Raw genomic sequence first — 21,067 nt, 5'->3', positions numbered from 1 at the left:
GGTTGCTGGAATGCTCACAAGGCTCAGTAGCCCTGAGGAGTCACATTACATTTACTGCCAGAACGAGTCCAAGATTAACGTGCTTTACTGTTGAGAGCCTAAAATGTCAGAAAAGATGAGTCAAATGCCTCCATCACAAACTTGGCTCAGGGAGGGCAAGGGACTCCTGGGAGGAGGAAAAATATCAAATAGAAGCTGAAAAAGTCAGTTTCTTGTTTGCCTGAAGGAGGTGAAATGCCAGGGGGATCACTTACGTCCATGTAACATTGGCATCCACGTAACAACCCCCGAGAGCTGGTCACCTTGCAATGTTTTTGTTCAGTGTTTGCCCCATCGTGTTTTCACCATCCTCCAGCTTGGTGCCAGTCGTCTGTTTGTGAGCCCACAAAGATCAAAGGCTGTGCATAGGGACTTAGAGGAGCTGCTCTCTTACTCTGGACACCTAAGTATGAATTATTCCATTGGTGTATCTAGCTGTGATGGTGCACAGCATGTTTTTCCCCTTTAAAGAAACAAAAGGCTTTTAGTTTGTACAAACTGGTAATTATTACAAGACATTTCATGGCTTTCTCCAAACCACCTCCCTCGCCAAAGGAGGTGAGGTAACAATTTCCCCACTCTTTGAGATCTCAGCAGCTTCTAAGTGCCCGATGGTTGCCCGGGCAGGTGAGAGGTGGAGAGGGGGGAAGGAAGGCAGCCTGGGCAGGTGAGAGATGGAGAGAAGGGAGAAGGAAGGCAGCCTGGGTGGGTGGGAGGTGATGGAGAAGGGGGAAGGAAGGCAGCCTGGGCAGGTGAGGGGTGGAGAGGAGGGAGAAAGAAGGCAGCCTGGGCAGGTGGGAGGTGGTGGAGAAGGGGGAAGGAAGACAGTCTGACTTGCAAGCAGAGCCTGCTGCCCCTTGCAAGGAGCTGGAGTGCATTGCTGGTCTCCCAAAGAGCAGGTGACAGGGTGATACGCAGGAAGGGTCTGACCAGGGGCTCTGCTGGACAGTGAGGGGCTGCGGAGCCCACGTACCCCAGACAGAGCCAGTCTGGGAGGCAGGAGGGCCCTGTGCTGCCCGGCTGCCAGTGGGAGGGCAGCGGGGCTCAGCAGCCAATGGGAGCCTTGATGGGCCGGGGGGGGCCTTGGCAGAGCAGGAGGCGCTGGGGCTGTGGGCCATGAGTGAGAGGTGAGGGTGGTGGGCTCTGGTGTGCCCCGAGGTGGGAGAGGGGAGAGTGGTGGGCTGGATGTCCTGACCCTTTCTCCCTTTTTATGTGACCCTTTTCCCCCTTTCCCCCTTTTTTTGTGACCCTTTCCCCCCTCTCCCTCTTCTCTTGTGACCCTTTTCCTTTCCCCCGCTTTCTCGTGACCCTTTCCCCCCCCCTTTCTTGTGACCCTTCCTGGCCTTGACTGGTGATTTTATGCTTTCAGAGTGCAATGGGAGGCGAAGTACCTTGTGCTGCCTTTAAAGGTGGGCCCAGGTTATTCCACGTTTCATTTAGAAATCTGCTTGTTTGAGTTTTTAGTGCTTAAAGTTTTTTCTTTCAGTTGTTGTGAACTCCTTTTCTCCAAACCTCTGGGTTTGCCTCTTGTCTTCTCTGTCTAAATCACAGGACTGTTTCTCCTTACTTGTTCTTAAAAAGTTTTATCTGCTTTTTAGAGAGTCTAAAACAAAAGCTATGTTTCCCTTTAGTTTGTAGTTCAGCTGCTCCATGTGAGCTTTTCCTGAGGGGGCAAAACCAGTAACTGCTGTCAGAACGGCTTCTGTAGGAAATCTTGAGAACACTGAATCTTTTTCCCGGCCTCTGCAGTGACAGAAGTGTTAGTTGGCTTCATGAAGTATTGGACAAGGTTGTAGGCTTCGGCTTGATATATTTGAATCAGTAGCCTATATGTGATCTGCAGGCGTGGGAGAGGGGTGTGTGGAGGGGTGTGCCAAGGGATCTCTTTCTGCTCAGCACAGTGTAAGCAACCAGATTTTGCCCCTGGCCTTCGGATGACATCCTGAGCTAACCGGACTGTTGGTCTGTTCCAGCCCAGCCACCCTGTAGCTCAACCACCTTTGTGCCCTTTTTGTCTTTGGTGCCCAGCTTTTTCCTCAGAGGCAGTTTTATTCCTGACTGCAATTGCTGGGTGTCGAGTCCGTTCCTGGCACTCCTCTGAGCCTCATTTGCCTCTGTAATGATTGGACATGAGAGGAGCAAATGCTTGAGCCTTAAAGTGACATTTTAAAACAACTGAGATGAGCCTCTTCATGTAATCCTCGCTTTAAAGATACGCTTTGGAGCAGGAGCAGCATGAGGATGCTCCACTTCTAAAGTTCTAAAACTCTGAAATGTTTAGGCTATTGAAGGACTTGCTTTCCTGCTTGGACATTACTTTAGCTGTTGCTTCAGTTTAGACTGTGTCTTTATAGGGTTTTTCAGGAACTTCAGTGTGTTCTGTATTTTGGTCTTGGTGATTTTATTACTGAGTTTTCTTCCATTTGTCAGTCAGTAGGCAGATGGGTCATCGAAGTAGTGGGTTTGGGTTTTGGATTTCTAAATGTATGAATGGCACCCAAGTAGGTTACTCTGCATCTAGGTTTTAACAGAAACATTGCCTCAAGTAGATGTAGATGGAATTTGGCTTTATGTTTATGCTACTGTTGCCACTGACTTTTTAGTTATATATGCTACTTGTAGTAGTTTGGGAACTTATTTTCTTTTTTTGTCTGCCTCTTTTTTTTACCCCCCAAAGGCCCTTGGTAAAGTGGCCCTAATGTACCTACTAGGAAATATCCTAATGGCAGAAGAAGGGTTGATGTGGCCGGGTGTAGGGTGCAATTGTATTGTCACTTCTGGAAAAGAGCGCATTGTTTTTAGTTTAAAGCCTTGTGTACAAAATGTCTGTCTTGGGCGCTTACTGTGAGAGATACAAGATGTATTGACTGAGATGCTGTGCGAGTCTTGAGCTTGATGGAAAAGTCAGTGAGGTACATTCAGCCTGAGATGTGCTAAAGCAGTAGCAACTTCTGCTGACTGTATGCTGTAAGAGGTGATCTTGGTTTTCTGAATTCAGCCATGCTCTGCAGGGAAGGGAATAGTCTGTATAGACGCATCTGCATCTTCGAGATCAGAAAGCATGAGAACATAAGCCTGCAAAACTTAGCTCCCCGTGCCTTTGAGAGAAATACAGGCAGCTGTGTGTTAGTTTTTAGGACTTTTTAATTCTAAACTACCAAAAAAAGAAAGGGAGGGGGCAGTTGCTCTCTGTTCAGCATTACAATATGAAGGAATGCTAATATAATCCTTCAAACCAATGACAACTAAAGTAAGATTCTTTTTAGTAGTGATACAGCATGTAGATACAACAGTAAGGCAGTTGCACTGAGTGAACAGAAATAAAACTGGTGTGACTGAAATGGATATGGAATGGCCTATGTTGAAGAAAAGGAACTGACTGGTCTCCATCCTAGAGTATGGAAGAAGTTATCATGTAATGCTGAGTGTCTGATAGCAGGGGTTTTTATTTGATCTGTTAAGTCAGGTCTAGTAACAAAATAAAGAGAACAAGCTCAGTGTTTAACAACATACATTGAGTAAGGACTGAATCAACTGACTCATTGAAAACTGGATAACATTTTTTCTTGTGGTTTGCTCCATGGCAGGTAGTATAACACTAGCCTTTTTCATAAACCGCTCTCTCTGGAGAGAAGAGTTTTGTCTGATCTCTTCTGTAAAGGACTTATTATGGAATCATATGGAAAATCAATTACTGTGTCAAAGGGATGGAGGTTTATGCAAGTATTGCAAGATGGGTAATAAACTGGTGAAAGGGAGAGTGTTTGTACTGCAGTGAAAGCCGAGTTGGAGGCAGGAGTCATGAAACACGTTACTTCTCATCCATGACCTTGGCATAAAAAGTAAGAGTATGCAGATGACAGGTATTTGTGATGAAATCAGTCTGGGTGACATGAGCTATAACATAAAGGAGGAGGAGGGTGATAAATGCATTACACAAGATGAGCTCTAAAACTTTGTACTTAAGTTTCTATAATAGATTTAGAGGGCAAGCATGTGCCTCAATGAAGTAATAGGGAGAATTTCTGTTGTGAACTGGGGTTCATCAGTTTGGAAAGAAAAACTGTCAGGTGACGGAATTACTGTGGGGGCATAACTAGAAGACAAGCGTGATCGTGGCTTTTAAGAGGTGCTTCTCACACAGTTGGGAAGTGTTGGAGCCATTACGCACGGTGTTTTGCAATGCTTTGCACAATGAAAAAGTGGAACAAAGATGTGTTTGGTGGTTGTTTAAAAAAAACCCAAACATCACCAAGGAGGTGCTACAGGCAGGCGTAAGAGGTGATCAAGAGAGTACTGTTGAGATGATGTGACATGACTTAGTAATTTTAAGCAATAGGAACACATCCAGAAAATCAGCTCTAGGGTTGAGGAGGAATTATTGAATCTGAAGGATCATTTGGGCTTTTAAGCCTATGAGCAACTTCGCATCAGCTGCAATGAGGATAAAAAACCTGGCTGAGCTGAAGGGAAAGCTTGATGAACATAGGAAATAAATTAATGCCGTTACCTGTTGTTTTCTTTTCTTCAAGGTGTGTGAGGATCCAGGAGGTTCCTTCCAGTTCTGTGGTTTCTCTGCTATGTGGCAAAATATTTTAATTAAAGTACTTTTTCTTCCATCTGGCCTGCAGAATACGGCATTTTTATAAGTTGCTTTCTCTGTCTATTCCATGTGACCGTGTAATAGAAACAATATAAAATGTCTGAAGCCTTTTGCTGCCAATAATAAAGTCTTTGGGCTTCCAGATGACAGCTTTCTAACTTAAGTATTGCATCCGATACAGGTGAATCCTACCTAAACCCTTGTCCTGGCAGAGAAGAGTGAAATTAATCATGAAACTGCTGGCTTGTGTCATGACTCAATTTAAATCTTACTTTACCTGAACAAAATCAAGTTCCAAGCAGTGATTTTATTTTTTTGAAGTTGTGATAAAGCTGTAAACAAATCAGTTCAGCCACAAAACTTCAGTTTTTCTTCTCGATTGGGATTTGCCTGAGACTTGTTCTGAGTGCTGTTGCATTTTAAGAATGAGGAAATCCCTAGTATGTGAGCGTAGAACCTGGCAGCTTGCTGATGGGACTTGCTGCCGTCTTTCTCTGTGGTTCTGCTGTGCTTTCGTCATTTGCTGCCTCCTTCCTCCTGCTTTGTCTTCTCAGTACCTCCATCTGTTCACTGTTGGCTGCAGCCCTCCCTCGCTGCTGCATGCCGTGTAACATGTCTCCACCCGTCGTGCCTAGGCTCTTGATAGCACCAGATGAGTGATGCTTTCTACCTGGCTCCATGCTTTTCAATTTGGCTTAACCAAAATTAGATGGAATGTGCCACGCACTCCAGCAGAGCACATTTAGGGAATAAAAACATGTCCTGAGACAGACTTTGGCGTTTTATTTCTGCCTTCCCTCGTCAGCAAAGCTTCTCATTACCTCCTTTCCAGCAGACCTCAGTCTAAAGATGCAACAGTGCTTCACCAAACAAAAGACACTTTGTGGTGCCTGGCTGACTAGCAGCGTCCTGTGCAATGAGGTTTCTGCATCTACAGCTGCCTCCTGACAGGCTGGTACCAAGCATACCTGATACAACCTAGATCTCACTGTGGATGCTCTGGAAATTGTGTAGCATTTGTCACTTCTTCTGTTAAGGCTGTGGATAGTCTTTAGTTGAGGACAGTGGGTTTTGTCCGTAAGCAGACTGCTGTCTGCCTGTGTTTCTCTAGTGGCACTTGCTTAGGGATGCTGTATGGCCTGAATTTTTGTTCATAGTCAGTCCATTTGGTCGCAGTGAGGTAGAGACAGGGTCTCCCAGCTTGGGCACTGTAAGGTAAAAACTGCTGATTTCCCTGTGCTGGAGTTGGGGGGCTTAGACCCCTGCCTGTCTGTGCTGACCCTGCTTTAAAACAGGGCTAAATCTTCTGGCAGCTGGTTGGTTCATTAAAATTCTGAGATGCTGGTGATTTGTGTTGATAGCTTTTCTTATTTCTGCTTTTCAAAGTGAGGAACTCGGTATGGAAAACTTCCTTTCACTAATAACCAAAAACATTGAATTCGGCTGTTGGATTGCTGCAGCTGTGAAAGAGAAGCATCAATCTCTCTTGTCCAAAAGCTTGAGCTGAGATCTCTTCCTGATGCTGAAAAAAATTTCTTTTTTCTCTGTAGGTTCAGTACTGTGGCTTGCTGTTTCGCCATGAGGGCTGGCCCCTATGTATTCACGAGAAGATTGTAGTCCAGCTGGCGTCCATTGACTGGCGAATCTTGAAGCCTGGTGACTTCTACCTGCAGGTGGTTCCCTATCTGAAGAAGTCTCCACGAATTGTATTGAAATGTTTGGCGAAAGACAAGCATAATGTAGAGGAAGTCGTGATTCCAGAAGTTTCCTATACCTCTATTTTCACTCTGGAATGGTTGAGTACTTTCAATGGAGAGCGGCTAGGTATAGCACTGGAAAATTGTTTACTAACCACTGATGATAAAATATTTCGTGTCCCTTGGGATAAAGTGGTTAATCCTGAATTGATAAATAAACCAAAAATAATTGAAAACAATATCATCTCTCCAGAAATAACAGAGGAACGTTCAATGTTGTGCCTCCCCACGGACCATGCAGAGTGCCATTCACCAGACCTAGGATCTCAGAATCTACAGGAACAAAGTCCGAATCAAGACAACCTGGTCATTAGCAGCACAGCTCCGCAGTTAAGTGAAGCTCTTGTCAATGGTGTCTGTACCAGTCCTGTGCCTCAAGACAACTTGAAAAGTGACCTTGAAGGGGAGTACGTTGAGCTGACGGAAGTTTCACTGCCCAGGTTTGGGCCACAATCGGACTATTTAACTCAGTCGCTAGCTTTAAACTATCTAACTCAGCCCAGAACACGAGTGAATTCATCTAAAGGCAAACACAGGTTTCTTGTCATTCAAGACAGTACCTACTCCAAGAACTTAATTCAGCCAGCACATATGCAGAAGGAGCACTGTCAAATGGACACTCCGAGGACTTCTTCTACAGAAGTTCTCATAAATGGAATTCCGTTGCAAAGCAACCAGATGACGTCACATGGAGAACTGTCTCCAGAAGGTCAGCTGATATCAGCTGGTCCTGGAAACATGGGGAGTAGCTTTCCTGTGGCTGAATCTCCTGCCTGCAGTGCAGAAGATTCATCTGCAGAGCAGGACACCCACAGCGAATGCTCTATTGATTGGCAATACAGCTACAGTGATGTGTGTGCTGGACATGGTGTCAACTGCAAAGCACAAATGCCTGGTGCTCCTGAAAACAGGGAAGGAGAAGGTGGTGGTCCTAGCAGAAATCATGGTGTTGAAACATCAGAGCAGAGCCCAGAAACAACCCTGGATGCTACTGCTGCTAGAGAGGAGTTGATACTAGGAGTACATGGCGAACCACTAACTGAGGATCAAAATGAGGTGACACGGATGGATGCCTCTCTTGTGTCTGTCCTAGAGCCATCAGCACAGCGTTGCACACTGAAGGAAGGTTCTGATGTTTCTTGCCAGACTGTCAGTGAAAGTTTGGCAACAGCAGTCCAGGCCACTACATTGCTTATCACACCTGAGAGTTCGGACATAGGTGTGGAGAGAGACTCTTCTTCAGGGAACACAGCAGATGTAGGAGCAGTCGTTGCTTGCTGCAGCGAGCAGGATACAAATCTTAGTTCTCCGTTAAGTCCTCCAGAACAGAAGCGAGGAGTAGATGAATTTGAACTGGGAAGAAGGGACAGCCCAGAGGAAGTCAGAGATATCGAACAAATATTGACTGTAAATGAGAATCGGACTAGTCACAGTCTCTGTTCTGACAAAGCTCCTACAAATGGACTTTTGTCAGAAGGTGAAGAGCAAGGGGGATCTGCCTGTCAGCATAAGAAAGCTGAAGAAGCTGTACTATTCCAACCTGCTCTGTCAGCAGAGGGTGATCAGACGGCAGAGCAGTTAAATAACGGGGACTCCTTGATGGGCCCTGGTGCACAAGCAGAGGGCTCAAGTCAACTCAGAACCCAGAAGTCTGGAGAGGGGTTTGAGAAACCACAAAGATGGGCAGAAAAGCAGGTCTGTGAAAGCGAAGACAACTCTGTGCTGAACCCAGAGCGTGTTGCAGTACGGGACATGCAGGGAGGAGAGAAAAACCAAGAAAGCTTTTCTTATGGGGAAAGGTCAAAGACTATAGCCTTAAAAACACTGGAATCTATTGAAGAGGAACTGGAGATTGGACCACTGTGCTCGGGACCTGCTGAGGGGCATACAGAGCCCGCTGCTCTGCACTCCCACCAAGAGGCAGCTTCTGGGGCGTCATCTCCTAAAGGTACAACAATTGGATGCTTGTGTGTTTATGTTTAGTAACATGGATTGAAAGTGGTACCACTGGCAAGTCATCTTGTCTGGTACTGCTGGGAGGCGTTGGGCTAATAGCACCAACTACAGGAAAGGGATTAGGTGATCGTGTTCTGGCTCAAAATTAGCTTTCTCTTCACAGGTGAGTTTATTGTAGGTATTGTAGGTATTTTGTTTAATAGTTTTTTGCAAATTTACATCAGTACAGAGCAAAGTTCCAGTGTAAGAGACTTTACATTTTGATTATTGTGAGTACTGGTGACCTCCAACCGTTACATTGAACATGTGCACATTATGGATGCATGCAACAGGAATGAGTGAGAGGAGAATGTCTAATGGTACAGGTCTTTCATAGTTGAAAATTGGCTTTATAAAGGTAGTTTGTAGAGAGAGGAAACAGCAGTGAATGCCACAGTGAAACACTAGCTGTGTAATGTGGCCTGAAGATCAAAATATGTGTGTGCTGGTAACCGATTTAGGAAGCAAACTGCAGAATTGAAGGACTCCTCCACTCTTCCCTCCCCTCCCCTCTGACATGCTTTCTTCAGCTTGGTTATGTTTCAAGTAGGAGCTTTTTAACTTGAAGGGGAGAGCGCAGAGAGACTAAGCATTTAAGTTCAGCTCGAATGATGTGTTCAAGCAGCTATTGCCCAGACTTCTTCATGCCTGGGTTCCTGTGCTGGAGCTGTGCTACTTCAGAAGGAATTGAATGGGCACTCCTGGTCTCTCTGCCTTTTGCACCAGGCTGTAGGCAGGCAGTCTATAACCGCATGGGCATGACGTTGGCTTTGCCTAGCTCTGCTGAGTGTGGAAAGCTGTAGCTAGATATGCAAATCACGTTGAGGAGCATGTGTGTGTGGTGGGGGCAGGTGAAACGTGCCATTCCAGTTCAGCAGCTCTCGTTCCCTAAGACCCTTGCCTAGGAAAATTACCTGTCTTGAAATGTTAGAGTGAGGACTCTTGGAAGGATTGGAGGTGCAGAGCCACATTGCCAGAGCATGTCTGGCCATGTGGAGGAACAGATTGAGAACTGGTCATCTTGGGGTGGGCTGCCAGTGTGATGCTTGTTCTGGTCCTAAATTGTGTGGGTAAGATCCTTCATCACTGCTGCAGCACTGCTCAGTTTGGCTGCAAACACAGCTACTTTCTCAACTGCCCCAAAATCACATTTACCTGATGCTTAGTGTGACTTCCTAATGGTGCTAAAGTGTCCATTGATTAAAATAAAATTTCATTAATGCTTGCACCAAAATATTTTAATTCCATAACTGGGCAAGCCCATGGTTGCCAGGCACTTCTGATGCTTTTGGGGTGACAAGCATTTCTCTTCTGTGAAATGGAGGAGGCAGCTCAAAACTTTTATTTTTTTCTGATGTGTGTGTATCTCTGAGCATTAGTACCATGAGCAGAAAAGAGAGGTCACCTTCTGCCTGTCTGTAGCTCTTGGGTGATGTATGCCAGTAAATAACTATTGTTTGGGTGTCTGTTCCCTGGTGAAGCTGGACCTGGCTTGACTTCATGTTTACGCAGGACCAAACCTTGGAAAGCCTAGACTGTGTTGAATGCTGGCTGTGTGCTTTCCTAATGACACCAGTGGCTGCTTGTTTGGTGTTCCCATCTCTTCTGTCTAAAGTTAGCCTGATCCAGCTTGTGTATGAGATGATGTGTGATGTTCTTGCTGCTCCACCAGACAAGTCTTGGCCACTGCTGTGGGTTTCGGCAGTGACAGATCCCTCTGGAGTTTGTGTGGAGTTTGTTTTTAATTAAAGGCATTTGAAAATTTGAAATGTTTCTGGGGATTTGGCTGCAATAAGTGACATTCATGGTCCAGTTCTGATGATGTTAAACTTCAGCATTGCAGTTACAGAAAAAGACAACAACAAAGCCACCAAACAAAAGCAACCTGTTATCTCAGGGTTTGTAAAGTGAAAGAAACAACCTAAATCACCAGAAAACCACACAAACTAACAAACTAAAGCTCTTTAAGGCTAAGGCTAACACCAGTATTCATGCCAGGAGTATTTCTCAAACACTATAACTGGAACTGTAACAGGCTTAATCCATTCAATTATGTTTGATTGCTTTGAGATCTGAACAAACCATCCCCTTATCTAGTCCCATTAAACCGTCAGAGATACAATTATAAGATAGTTCAGAGATAAAATTACAAAGTGAAACAAATGTCCTACTCTCAGCCCTCCAAATGGACTTCTCTCTTTCAGCTGGTCGGTCTGCGGGGAGGTTAAATTCTCTGTAACTGTCTGTTGTTGGTGGCATTTTGCTACTATGATTGGAAACCGTGGGTATGTTGCTGAAACTATAAATAACAACAGAGGTGTTTGCACTGCATTAGTAGTGGGCAGATGCACAATTTGCTCTATATGTGAGGTGGAGGAGCTTGCTTGTTACACAGACATTGTAGATTATATCAAAATACACATTCAGAACTAGGATATCTGAGTTTGTGTCTGCAGGTTTTTCTTTGTCACTCTCTCCTCTTCCTCCCACTCCCAGTCATAAACTAAGCTTACGTTCTGCATGGATATGGTCTAATTTAGAAACATTTTGAGTCAAATGTGAGCTGTTTTGTGTTGGTGGCTTAAAATTTACACTGGTTCCATTCACAGAAAATCCAACTGCTTTTTTTTTTCCTGGTGACTGACTTTAAGTGAAAGTGAATTTTGAAACTTTGCAGCCCTGGAAAGAATCCCTGTATTTTGGGGGGGGTGGAAAATATCTTGATAGTCAAGGAATTGGCTGAAAAACCACACTAGGGCATATTCAGCAGCACCTGTTAGGGCGTTCCGTTCCTATTCCCTGTTACTATGTGATGTTAGAGTAAATGATACCGGTGCTGGGGCAGTTTGCAGGAAAAAATGCTAATGCCTCTTTGAAATGCATGCAAGCAAATCCTTCTCTACCGCTTCCTTGGCCTTGGGGAAAGGTGGAACCTGCAAACATGGCAACTTCAGATGTTTTAGTTTTCAATTTGCTTTTTGATGTAGTCTGCCGTGTTCTACAATGTCCGCTTTAGGAAGTGCCTCCACCCCAGATTGCAAATAACAAACAGTGTGTTTAGGCCTGTTTGGAGAGAGGTGGGGTCTGCAGATCTGAACTGAACGTGTGAAGCTGAGGGATAAAGGTTTGCTTGGACCAAGTGTATGTAGTCTGGGTTGCACAACTCCAGTGAGGTTTCCCTGGGCCTGGGAAGCCCCAGTACGAGGATTGCGTCTATTGGGCTGAGCAAAATGCTTCTATCTTCTAGCTTTGGGGAGCTGCTGTCTCATTCATAAGAGATATCCAAGGCAGGGCTGCCGTGTACATTTGTCTTTCTCTTGCCCTGGTATGGTACCTTCAACATGGTTATGTTACCTTTCTTGTCTTCTTTAAATGCCACCTTTTTGTCCTCTGTGCAAGTTTTCTTCATTTAATGCAAATTCCTTCATTACCAACTGTGTGGTTCTGCTCCAGGCCTTACAGTTCCTTGAGAAGATGTTTGTCCGGAAAGTCTGTCACCCTGTAATGTGAAACTGTTGGAGTGTGAGTCACATGGCTTGGTGATCTTCAAGTTACCCCATCTAGGGGAGATCTGTGCCCCTTTAAAATGCGGCTTCAGGCAGATCCAGCAGCATTGTCCAAAGTGAATGACCTCTTGCATCCCCGCAAAGTGGAGGCTGAGGTTGTGCTAGGAACAGAACTGAGCTCTGATGTGTCCCAGAACGATGCAGAGCCATGAAGCCATCACACCAGCTTATGTGGTCAAATGCAGCAGATGCCAAGCTGGGTTCCAGGATTGTTCCCTCAAGAGGGGAGTGGGATATTACCAAAGAGTGGTGAGGAGCTGCAGGAGCTGTTCCATCATGGCCCTGGAGCCCCTCCTGCTTTCTCCCCACTGTTGGACAATTTTACATGGTGAGCTGTGCTGCTCAGGGCACTTCTCGCATCCACTTTAGCAATTTTGAAAACAGTTTGGGCTGAGCCTTCTCCACTGCTAAAACTTGTATTGAAAGCCACTTCAAGGACTGCTTTGTTCCTTGTCCTGCTCTTTAATGAAGTATTGGAATCTGTTAGTAAATAAACTGAGTCAATTGTCGGCATTGTTGATGCAGCAGGAAGGTAGGATGGTTGAAGTCAATTTTAAATAGCAATTAAAATGTCTGACTTCATAGCAGGCAAATAAATAGTCCACTCTCTTATTTTCCTAAAGAGAGGTTCATTTTTTGTTAGTAGATACTGAAGTATTGGGATTTGCAGTGAAGCCTTTTCTCTCGTATATCTTTCTGCCAAACGGTGGGATAGTCTAGCCATATACTTAGGATGCTAAAGATGTATTATTGAAGACACGTTGTTGGCTTCCAATTCTTATAATGCTGGGAAATGGGGAATAATATGTCTTAGTAGGTAGTTGTTTTTTTTTTTAATTCTTCTAACTACTTTTACATGAAAACTGAAACTCGCTAAAACCAGCATTAGTTTCCGTGTAGTAGTTAAGATATTTAGTTTTAGAATGAAATTGTTCTGATACTTTGTCCTTTAGAAGTGGGGTGTCAGGCAAAAGAAGAATTTTTTCCAGTTCTTACAGTGAGCTGATTGGTGAAATCATCCTGCTCTCCAGGGTTTAAAAATAGGTTTCTGACTTTCACATGGACTGTTAATTAAAAAAAATTGGACAAGCAGAACAAAGTCTCTTTGGCTAATTTCCACTTGATTTGTCAGCCTCGAGTTGACTTCATATTTTCAGGGACTAATCTGGAAGTGGTGTTGGGGGAGTAATTCTCCCCTGATGGAGCAGCCCTCCCTGTCAGAAGCTGGTTTATCACTTCAGCGTGCTCAAGCTTCTGGAGCTCAGCCAGGGACTTGCACCATGCCAGACTTCCAGGCTGTGAGCAGACATGAACTGCCTGATATGTTACCTTTAAAAGTGACTTTGGCTACGGTAATCCTGGTCTGAATTGAGTTTTTGTAACTTGCAAACTTCACAGTAAATTAATTTATTTTTTTAAAATTACAGCAGTATTAATGTTATATCCAGTTTTGGAATATGTGTGCTACTGGCAGGAGGACTGGAGGAGCTGCAGAGTGCTGGAGCTGGGGGCACGTTCCTCCCCAGTCTGGCGCTTACCTGGCACCTTTTGGGTGGAGCTTTGCTCTAGCTTCTGGCTGCTGCTTGTCTTACAGGGATGGTGCCAGAAGAGGCAGAGATGAGAAAAGTGGTGACTGGGACAGATGCGTTGAAACCAGAGAGTAAAGTCGGTGTCTTGGAGGAAACCTCAACAGTTGTTACTCCCACGACATCCCCAGCTTCTGGGAGTGCCTGGGGTGATCGCTCTGCACCTACCATAGTCAAGGATGTGAACCTGGAAGTGCTCAGGAGCGGAGTCGCCTGCCTGCCTGGTAAGTAGCTGAGCCAGAATGTGTCTGGGAACCGTGGTTTATAGGAGGGTGAGAGAGATACACCTCTGCTGCAGTGCTGCAGACTGGTGCCAGTTCTGTTTCTTTTAGCCCAGATCTCTCCAGAAGCAGTGCTTCTTGAATCCTCTACAATTTCTGGATTGGAAGGACAGGAAGTAGAACTTCCCTCTCATGAAAGTCATGCTAACTTGCTCCCAGGCATCTCAAAATGTTAACCATGCATGTGTGAGTCAGAAATGCCAGATCTGTGGGGTCATACCAGTAGCTCAAAAAGAAGAGTGAGGATGCAGCTAATGATGGGCTGGTGGGCCTGGCATCAGACTATTAATTTGATTCACTTGGTAGATAATTAAAGGATAGGAGTATAGGAGATGCTGTTCAACAGTGCTATTGTAAAACCAGTTTTATTCTTGGTAATTAGAAGTTTGGTTGATTAAATGTAGCTGCCTAGATATAATAGATTTTTAGAAAACATTTGATTTCATGACGCATAGTGTTGAAAGGAATATCGCGATGAAGTGTGGATGAGTAATATGTGGGATGAACGGTAGGGTAGCTAAATATCAGATGACAAAACTAGTTATCAAGGGAGGACTTCCCAGAATTGTTCTGCTGAGATCAGTTGCAACTCAAACATTTTTCAGTGTTTGCATCTGATATGGCAGCAAGTATCAAATTGCTGCAGATAAAACTTCTGGATGGGAAAAATATTGGCAGAGCAGTAAACAAAGCTGAGGCTGTTGAACAGAGCAGCCAGAATCGCTGGGTGTGCAGGGCCCACACAAGAGGTCTTTGTGTTTAACCAAACACGCAGGAAAGCAGAGGAAGCGAGATGTACCTCTCCAGTGTGAAACAGCCCTTTGGCAGGGGCTGTGTAAGCTACCCCTCTGGGCTTGCTTGCTTCCCACCCAACTGGACAACCTTCTCACTGGCTGTGGAAGGTAACCTGCATTTGATCAGCTCAGAAGAGTTGCACGTTGGCCAGAGAGCAGAGAAGAGGTCAGGCAGATGTGTGCAGTGTGGAGAAGTTGGAAAGGAGAGCAGAAAGGCAGCATAGTGATTTCCCACTCAGCGTTGGGGCTTCAAGACCAATTTTGAACTCAAACATGTGAAGAAGGGAACACTAGCCAGATTAAGAAAGTGATTTTACCTCTATGTACTTGTTGGTGATAACTCTCAAATAGTTTAGGCTGTTCTGCTGCCTTTGTTATAAAAGGAAATGGTGACTTTTGGAGGTGGTGCAGAGAAGAGTGACAGTGTGTTCTTGTAACTGAATTGGATGTCTTATGCAAGAGACTGGAAAGTTGTGTGTCTCATAAGATGATTGAGAATGAGGCAAAAACACCTTTGTGAAGGGAAGGAAGGAAGAAGGAAGGAAGGGAGGGAAAGAAGACTTTTCCAGTCTTCTGGAAAAAGGTGAAATGAGAAACCAAGCACGGGGCAGAGCTATGGTACATACAAACATGTAATTTGGCATCTATGGTACATACAAACATGTAATTTGGCATTATGAGGTAAATTGTTAGAAAAAATTCCAAAGGAAGATTTTTAATCTTCTGGTCTACTGATCAGGTTGGACATTGTTATGCTGTGTACAACAGCCAAAAAAATTACAGAGCTCAAGAGAGGGATCTTTAAGAGACGCTCATAGTCCATGCTATTGTAGAAACCTGACTATGTGATCTAATGCTCCAGTTGTTCAGTTGTTCCTCTGTCACAGATTCCTATCATAATGTACAAATTTTAAACAAGGCAAATGCATTTGAATATGGGATGAAGGGATATGTCCTTGAAATGCATTGAAGAAACAAGATTTGGGTCAAATACCCCTTTAAAGGGACTTTTTGTCCAAGGGAGGAATTACATTTTCTGTGGAAGTAATATCGGATTTGACTGATGTCTCTTCTCTCACGTGTTTCCTTTTGGAGGAAGGAGGGTAATCCTCACACCTGAGGGAATGCACTCACCACTCAGTTAAATGCTTTATGTTAGGTATTGGTAATGATATAAGAATTACCTTAGGAGGGATAACTTTTATAATCAATAGTGTATGAGAGCTAATTAATAAACTAGTGGCTGGTGGAGTTGCGAAGAAACTCTCCTCCCAGGAGAGTTTCATTCCTGCGTTCTGCTCTGGAATCATCTGATTATGGCACTGGTGGAGCGTTAGGTCTGGTGGGTGTATTTGCTTTTTTCACCCAGTCAAGCAACTCTTAGGCTCTTATATGGAAGTCCAAAGTTTAATCAAGTCGTGGTGAAGCCCAGTCTCCCTGATGGACAGAAGACATTGCTCTAATAAGCAATAAGGTTTTTACTGAGCCTGGTTATCGAGCCATTTTTCCTGTAATTGAGTGCTTCACTGTTTGTTTTTGTTTTTCATTTTCTGATGATCTTCTTAGCTCATGAAACAAGGTACATCGATAAGACTTGTCTAATTTCTCTCCAGTTCTGATTATAGCATCCAGAATGCCATATTTCAGGAGTAATAAAACTCCTCCTGAATCACACATGATGAAAGGTTTTGTCTCTGCTGTTAGCAGGAGAATGCCTGTGTCACAGTTCTGGTCCCTGGGAAGGACAAAGCCCTGCTTCTAAATGATGCCCATCTGTGTTTGTGGCCCTTATTCAGATCACAGTCTGGTGACAGATTGAGATCGCACCAGGGCAGTTTTCTGTGCCTGGGGCTGTCCATCTGTGTCTGTTTTGCCTGTCAACTCACACGCTCACCTCTGGGATGGGGAAGGAGGTGGTTCAGGACAGTATCTCCTGTGGCAGTGATAAAGTTCAGGAGAGGCAGAAAGACAGCTTTCTCTAAGCCTCTCGTTTTGTCCTGTGCTTGGGATTTTTTCCTGTCTCTCATACGATTTGTATGACAGGAAATGACTCCTGTTCTTGTGAACTACTTTTCACACAATAGAGGTGGTGTCTCCACTGTTCTCCTAATCGCTTACCTTCCTGGTGACGTGCACAGAGTGCCGGTCACTTGAGCAGGCTCACTCCACATTCACTGCTTGTTTTTGAATGGCAGAGGCAGGTCTAGGCCTCCAAGGTGGTGTGTCCACCTGCTTTTTACCTCTCCTTTGCATCTGGAGAGGAGACTGGATATTGTTCCAGAAATGTCCCTTTTATGTCCTCATCAGAGTTCTCAATGCACCTTGTGGCTAAAGCCTAAAGCCAGATTAGCATTTAGTTTGGGGATCTTGCAGACCACACTTGGTTCATGTGATAAGCTCTGTTTTTGGCCTTTTGGAAAGCAGAGGACAGAGAATTGTTGTCATGGCTAAGTGAAGCAGAGGGGTTTCTCCTTCTTCAACATATCACAGCTCAACTGTGTTACCCATTCTGTGCTTTATCTATTCCCTAGGCAAAGAGCAAGCCTTGTGCTGACTCTTGGCAGACAAGAGTATGCTCCTGGGCTGTCCGCTCTGCAGCCTGTGAGGAGAAGCTCTGGGCTCCCACTCCAGGGCTTTGCTCCCAGGAAGAGCTGTCTGGTTATGTGCTAGGCTCAGTCTGCAGCGTGCCTGCACAGTTTCATTAGCTAGTGCATGTTGTTCTGCACACCTGTGTTCTCTCATCTGACAGCAGTGTGAATATTGTAACGTAAGTGGAGGTGAGATTATTTATCCCAAGTTTGAGATTCTTGCTTTTCTCAGAACGGTGGATTATCATTAGCCAACTTCAGCCATATTTTATGAAAAATGTGTCTGGGGAAAAGAAAGCAGTCCAGATTTAACACTACCATGAGAGAAAAACAAGCAGAGCTGGGAGCAGCATTTAGGTTGTTTGGACGTGTGTTTATAGTTTACCAGGATCTACAACATACACTGTATCTTGTTCTGTGGAGCATTTCCAGGAAGGTGATGGGGTGGCAGTAGGGGAATATAAGGCATACACATTTGGAACCAGGTTCTTTTGACTTCCCCGTGTGACTGTTTTCCCCCCACCTCTTTCAACAGGTACCAGAGATAAAACAGGACGTGCAGTGGCCATAGTAACAACAAGGAACACAGCGTGGTTAAACCCCCACTGCAACACCGCTGAGCTTGTACGCCTCCTTCTGTACTTTCATAGCATTCCAAGGTTTGTGACATTCTTGTGCTGACAGAGTGGACATGGCTGCTGTGTCCGCTTTACCTTTTTGGGGTGTGGAAGCCGAGGCAGTGAGCAGAATGGGTGTCTTTATTGGCCTAGGAACGTGGTCCAGACAGTCCCAAAACTGTACAGGTGAGGATTTCCTGCCAGAGTGAACTGGCTTGTGTTCAGTAAGCACTTTGGCTATTCTGTATGTGCCTGGTGCACGTGGTGTGGTAGAATGAGGTATGTACTGAGTCTTTTTATGGATTACCATGAGTCTAAGCCATTCTTACTATGCTTCATTAGCTCAGAAAATGAGATTTGGGAGCTATGGAGGGGCAATCATGCAGCAGCTCCATGATATAGTGCTGTGACATGATACTTTAGGGTCAGGCCTCCAAGATGAGAGGAAGGTAGGGGGAATCTGCAAGAGCTGAGAAAATCTGCCTTGATGTCTGGGTAACCATCATTTTTGGAGTCTGCAGGCTGGAATTTGCTGCGGCTACTGTTCATTTCATTATGATAGACTCGTCCCCATAGCTCATCTCAGGCTCTACTAGGATGGTTTCACTTTTAGATGATTATACTAATAAGAGGTAAAGCTCTGTCAGTAATTTTTTTTGTTGTTTTTAAGCATTTAAACCATTAATAAAAGCAGCAGGCTTAAACCATGAGAAAGCTTCTGGTACTTATACTTTGTTTCTCATGCTTTTCCCTTCAAATTTGATTCTGGGCAAGGCAGATGTTTGGTCTGATCCAGAATGGCTGTTCTTGGGAAGCAGTGTGGCTAAGGCCAAGCTTGTCCCTGAATGCAGTTAGGAAGGACTGATTTTCCTGATTGGATTATGCAGCACCTTTGCGATCAGGAAGATGTGTCCTAGGAATTGGAGAAATGGAGGTTGATGTGGAATAGCAAAGGTAAAAACTGAGCAATCCAGGTGGTTGTTTCCATGTATATATTTTGGTTAGGAGAAGCTATCCAGTTAGTTCCCTGTCCTTATGTACTGGTTTCTTTCACCCTGCCATGACTGTGGCTTCTGTTTCCATAGTCTTGTTGATTTTAATTGGTGACAAAGGTGACCTCTTTTTTTCTCTGTCCTTGCAGACCAGAATGTCAGGCTTTGGGTCTGACTGTTCTCGTGGATGCTCGTCGCTGTTCACCGGTTCCTGCTCTCTTCAAGGCATTCAGCATATTGCAGGTGAGCCTTGAGCCTGGGCAAAGGAACACTAGTTGGCTTGCTGTCTCGGTTGCATGTTCCATCTCCCTCTGCTGCTTATGTCTCTGTCTGCCACCTGGCTTTCATTTGGCTTTCGGAGGTGGAGTTATGCATTTGATCCTGATTTAGGAGAATGACCTGGACTTACCAGACTGCAAACAAAGCAAAAGAAATGGAGCAAGTCCGAGTTAGGGGAGAACACCCCTCCCTTTCCCTCCAACTCTTCTTCTGTCTCTCTGCTGAGAACAGCCTGTACCCAAGTCTAAACACTGTCATGGATTATCATGCTTGGAGATGTTGTCCCCTGCACTGAGGGGCTGTGTGAAATATGCTGGGGTTTTTACCAACCATAGAGAAGCGAGGAAGAAAGCTATTAGTCTGCTGCAGAGGAAAGGGAAGGACACTGCTTCTCATGCCAGGTGGAAGCGCACATGCAGCTGTTGATGTGGCTGTCAGTGAATGATTGGAATCAGACCTGCTGTAAATCTATATTGCTGCAGGTCAAAGGCTTTCCTATCAGTCACTTGGAAAGCTAATGGTTGTGCTGCCCCCACTCCCAGATAGCCTCTATCTGCTGCTGTTAGCAACCCTAGAAGATGCTGGGTTGTAGCTATGACTAATCTTGTTTAAGCAGGTGTTCCTTTTCAATCAGAGCTTAGGTCTCTCAGGGACTCAAACTCTGCAGACTGGAACAAGGCGATGTTTTAATGAGGCTGGTGTCTCTGTGGTTTATGTACTTCAGTGCCACATCTGAGAGTTAAGGCTGAGTCAGAGGTCTGTCCTTCTGCTTCCTGGGCTGGGTGGAGCTGTGAGCTGTATCAGTGTACTCCTTCTTGTTGGTAAAGGAGTAATCTGGTCCCTTGTTCAGTTCTGCAGGGGTAACAAGCAAGTTATCTTCTCTTTTATGCTGTGTCCACATGGCAGTGGGCTTGCTAAGGCTTTTGAGCTTTTTGTTGCCCATGTAAGTTGCATGGTTGTCTCCTAGTGGAATGAGTCAGAAATGAGCGACGTGTTGAGTCACAGTGCTTTTTAGCTCCCCAGTCGCCTACAAGCATGGCAGGAATAAAGCCATTCTAACTTTAAGTTTCTACCCTTTCCAAAAAGGGAGAGAGGGAAATTTTTTGTAGTGCCTCTATAGTATCCCAGTGATGGCTGTTTTGCTCTGCATACCTCATTGTCAGGTTGGTGTGACAGTTAGTTAACAGGGATTAATGTGCTGTAAGACTGATTACTGGAGTGGAGTGTGTGCTCCGGGTAACAGTGACTGACAGTGGCTTATTACTCTGCTTGTGGTTTTTTGGTCCTGACCCTTACTCTTCTGCAGACTCTGTAAATACAGACTCTGTAAGTTAGGTCTGTTCAGCTAGCTCATCATCTGGTTATGGCACAGGAATAAACCCCTGATCTCTGAGCCTTTTACCTCTGTGATCCCATGGCAGGGCCCTCATCTGCTCTGAAACGAGGGTAGAGAAGTACAGAGAACAGGCTGTAGCCTCAACGAGGCAAGCTCAGCTTTCTAAAGCGCAGCAAGGCTTGCTGGCTGGTGGATACAGAAGCACAGTCTGTCGTGCCTATAAAGTCACAAAATGGATCATCTCCTTGAGGTCCTTTCTGAAATCCCTGACATATCTCCCAGTGTCTCTTCCCTCTGGCAGACAGTCTCTGGAGCTTGTTTCTCTGGTGTTCTGCTCTCCACTTCAACAGGGTTTTATTTCCACGGCTATTGTGAAGCCTACTATGATAATGTGGGTGGAGTCTGCTAAATGTTGAGGTCCAGTGTTGCTTGTTCAATTTTAAAGGGATATTTTCCTCTGGAGCAGTGTGGAACACGGCTTGACAGGGCAGAGTGGGGGTGGGTAAGCACAGATCAGATGCTAATGTAGAGTCCTGTCCTCCTGCAGTGTTTGGATCTGTTAACCCCAGAGAACCTCCATGGGGAGGGAAGACTGATCCCATAGATTTCTGGGACAAAATCTGTCAGTTTCTAT

The 21,067-nt window shown here is 44.9% G+C and overlaps 1 protein-coding gene across 7 annotated transcripts in view; it reads left to right on the top strand.

Moving 5' to 3' along the window:
* The window catches only part of PLEKHG4 (pleckstrin homology and RhoGEF domain containing G4), a 95,443-nt gene that overhangs the window by 21,954 nt on the left and 52,422 nt on the right, over nucleotides 1–21,067 (top strand). For all 7 annotated transcript variants that reach the window (XR_008452061.1, XM_054078845.1, XM_054078850.1 and 4 more), the window contains exons 3-6: nucleotides 6,193–8,347; nucleotides 13,555–13,770; nucleotides 17,745–17,868; nucleotides 18,968–19,061. Coding sequence is in view for 6 of the 7 variants with exons in the window: in XM_054078845.1 (XP_053934820.1) it covers nucleotides 6,193–8,347; nucleotides 13,555–13,770; nucleotides 17,745–17,868; nucleotides 18,968–19,061 (2,589 nt within the window). In the remaining variant the exon portion in view is untranslated. The remainder of the gene's footprint in view (nucleotides 1–6,192; nucleotides 8,348–13,554; nucleotides 13,771–17,744; nucleotides 17,869–18,967; nucleotides 19,062–21,067) is intronic.

The sequence above is a fragment of the Cuculus canorus genome, chromosome 13, assembly GCF_017976375.1.
Source record: "Cuculus canorus isolate bCucCan1 chromosome 13, bCucCan1.pri, whole genome shotgun sequence".
NCBI lineage: Eukaryota > Metazoa > Chordata > Aves > Cuculiformes > Cuculidae > Cuculus > Cuculus canorus.
This window is presented reverse-complemented; position numbering and strand designations above follow the sequence as displayed.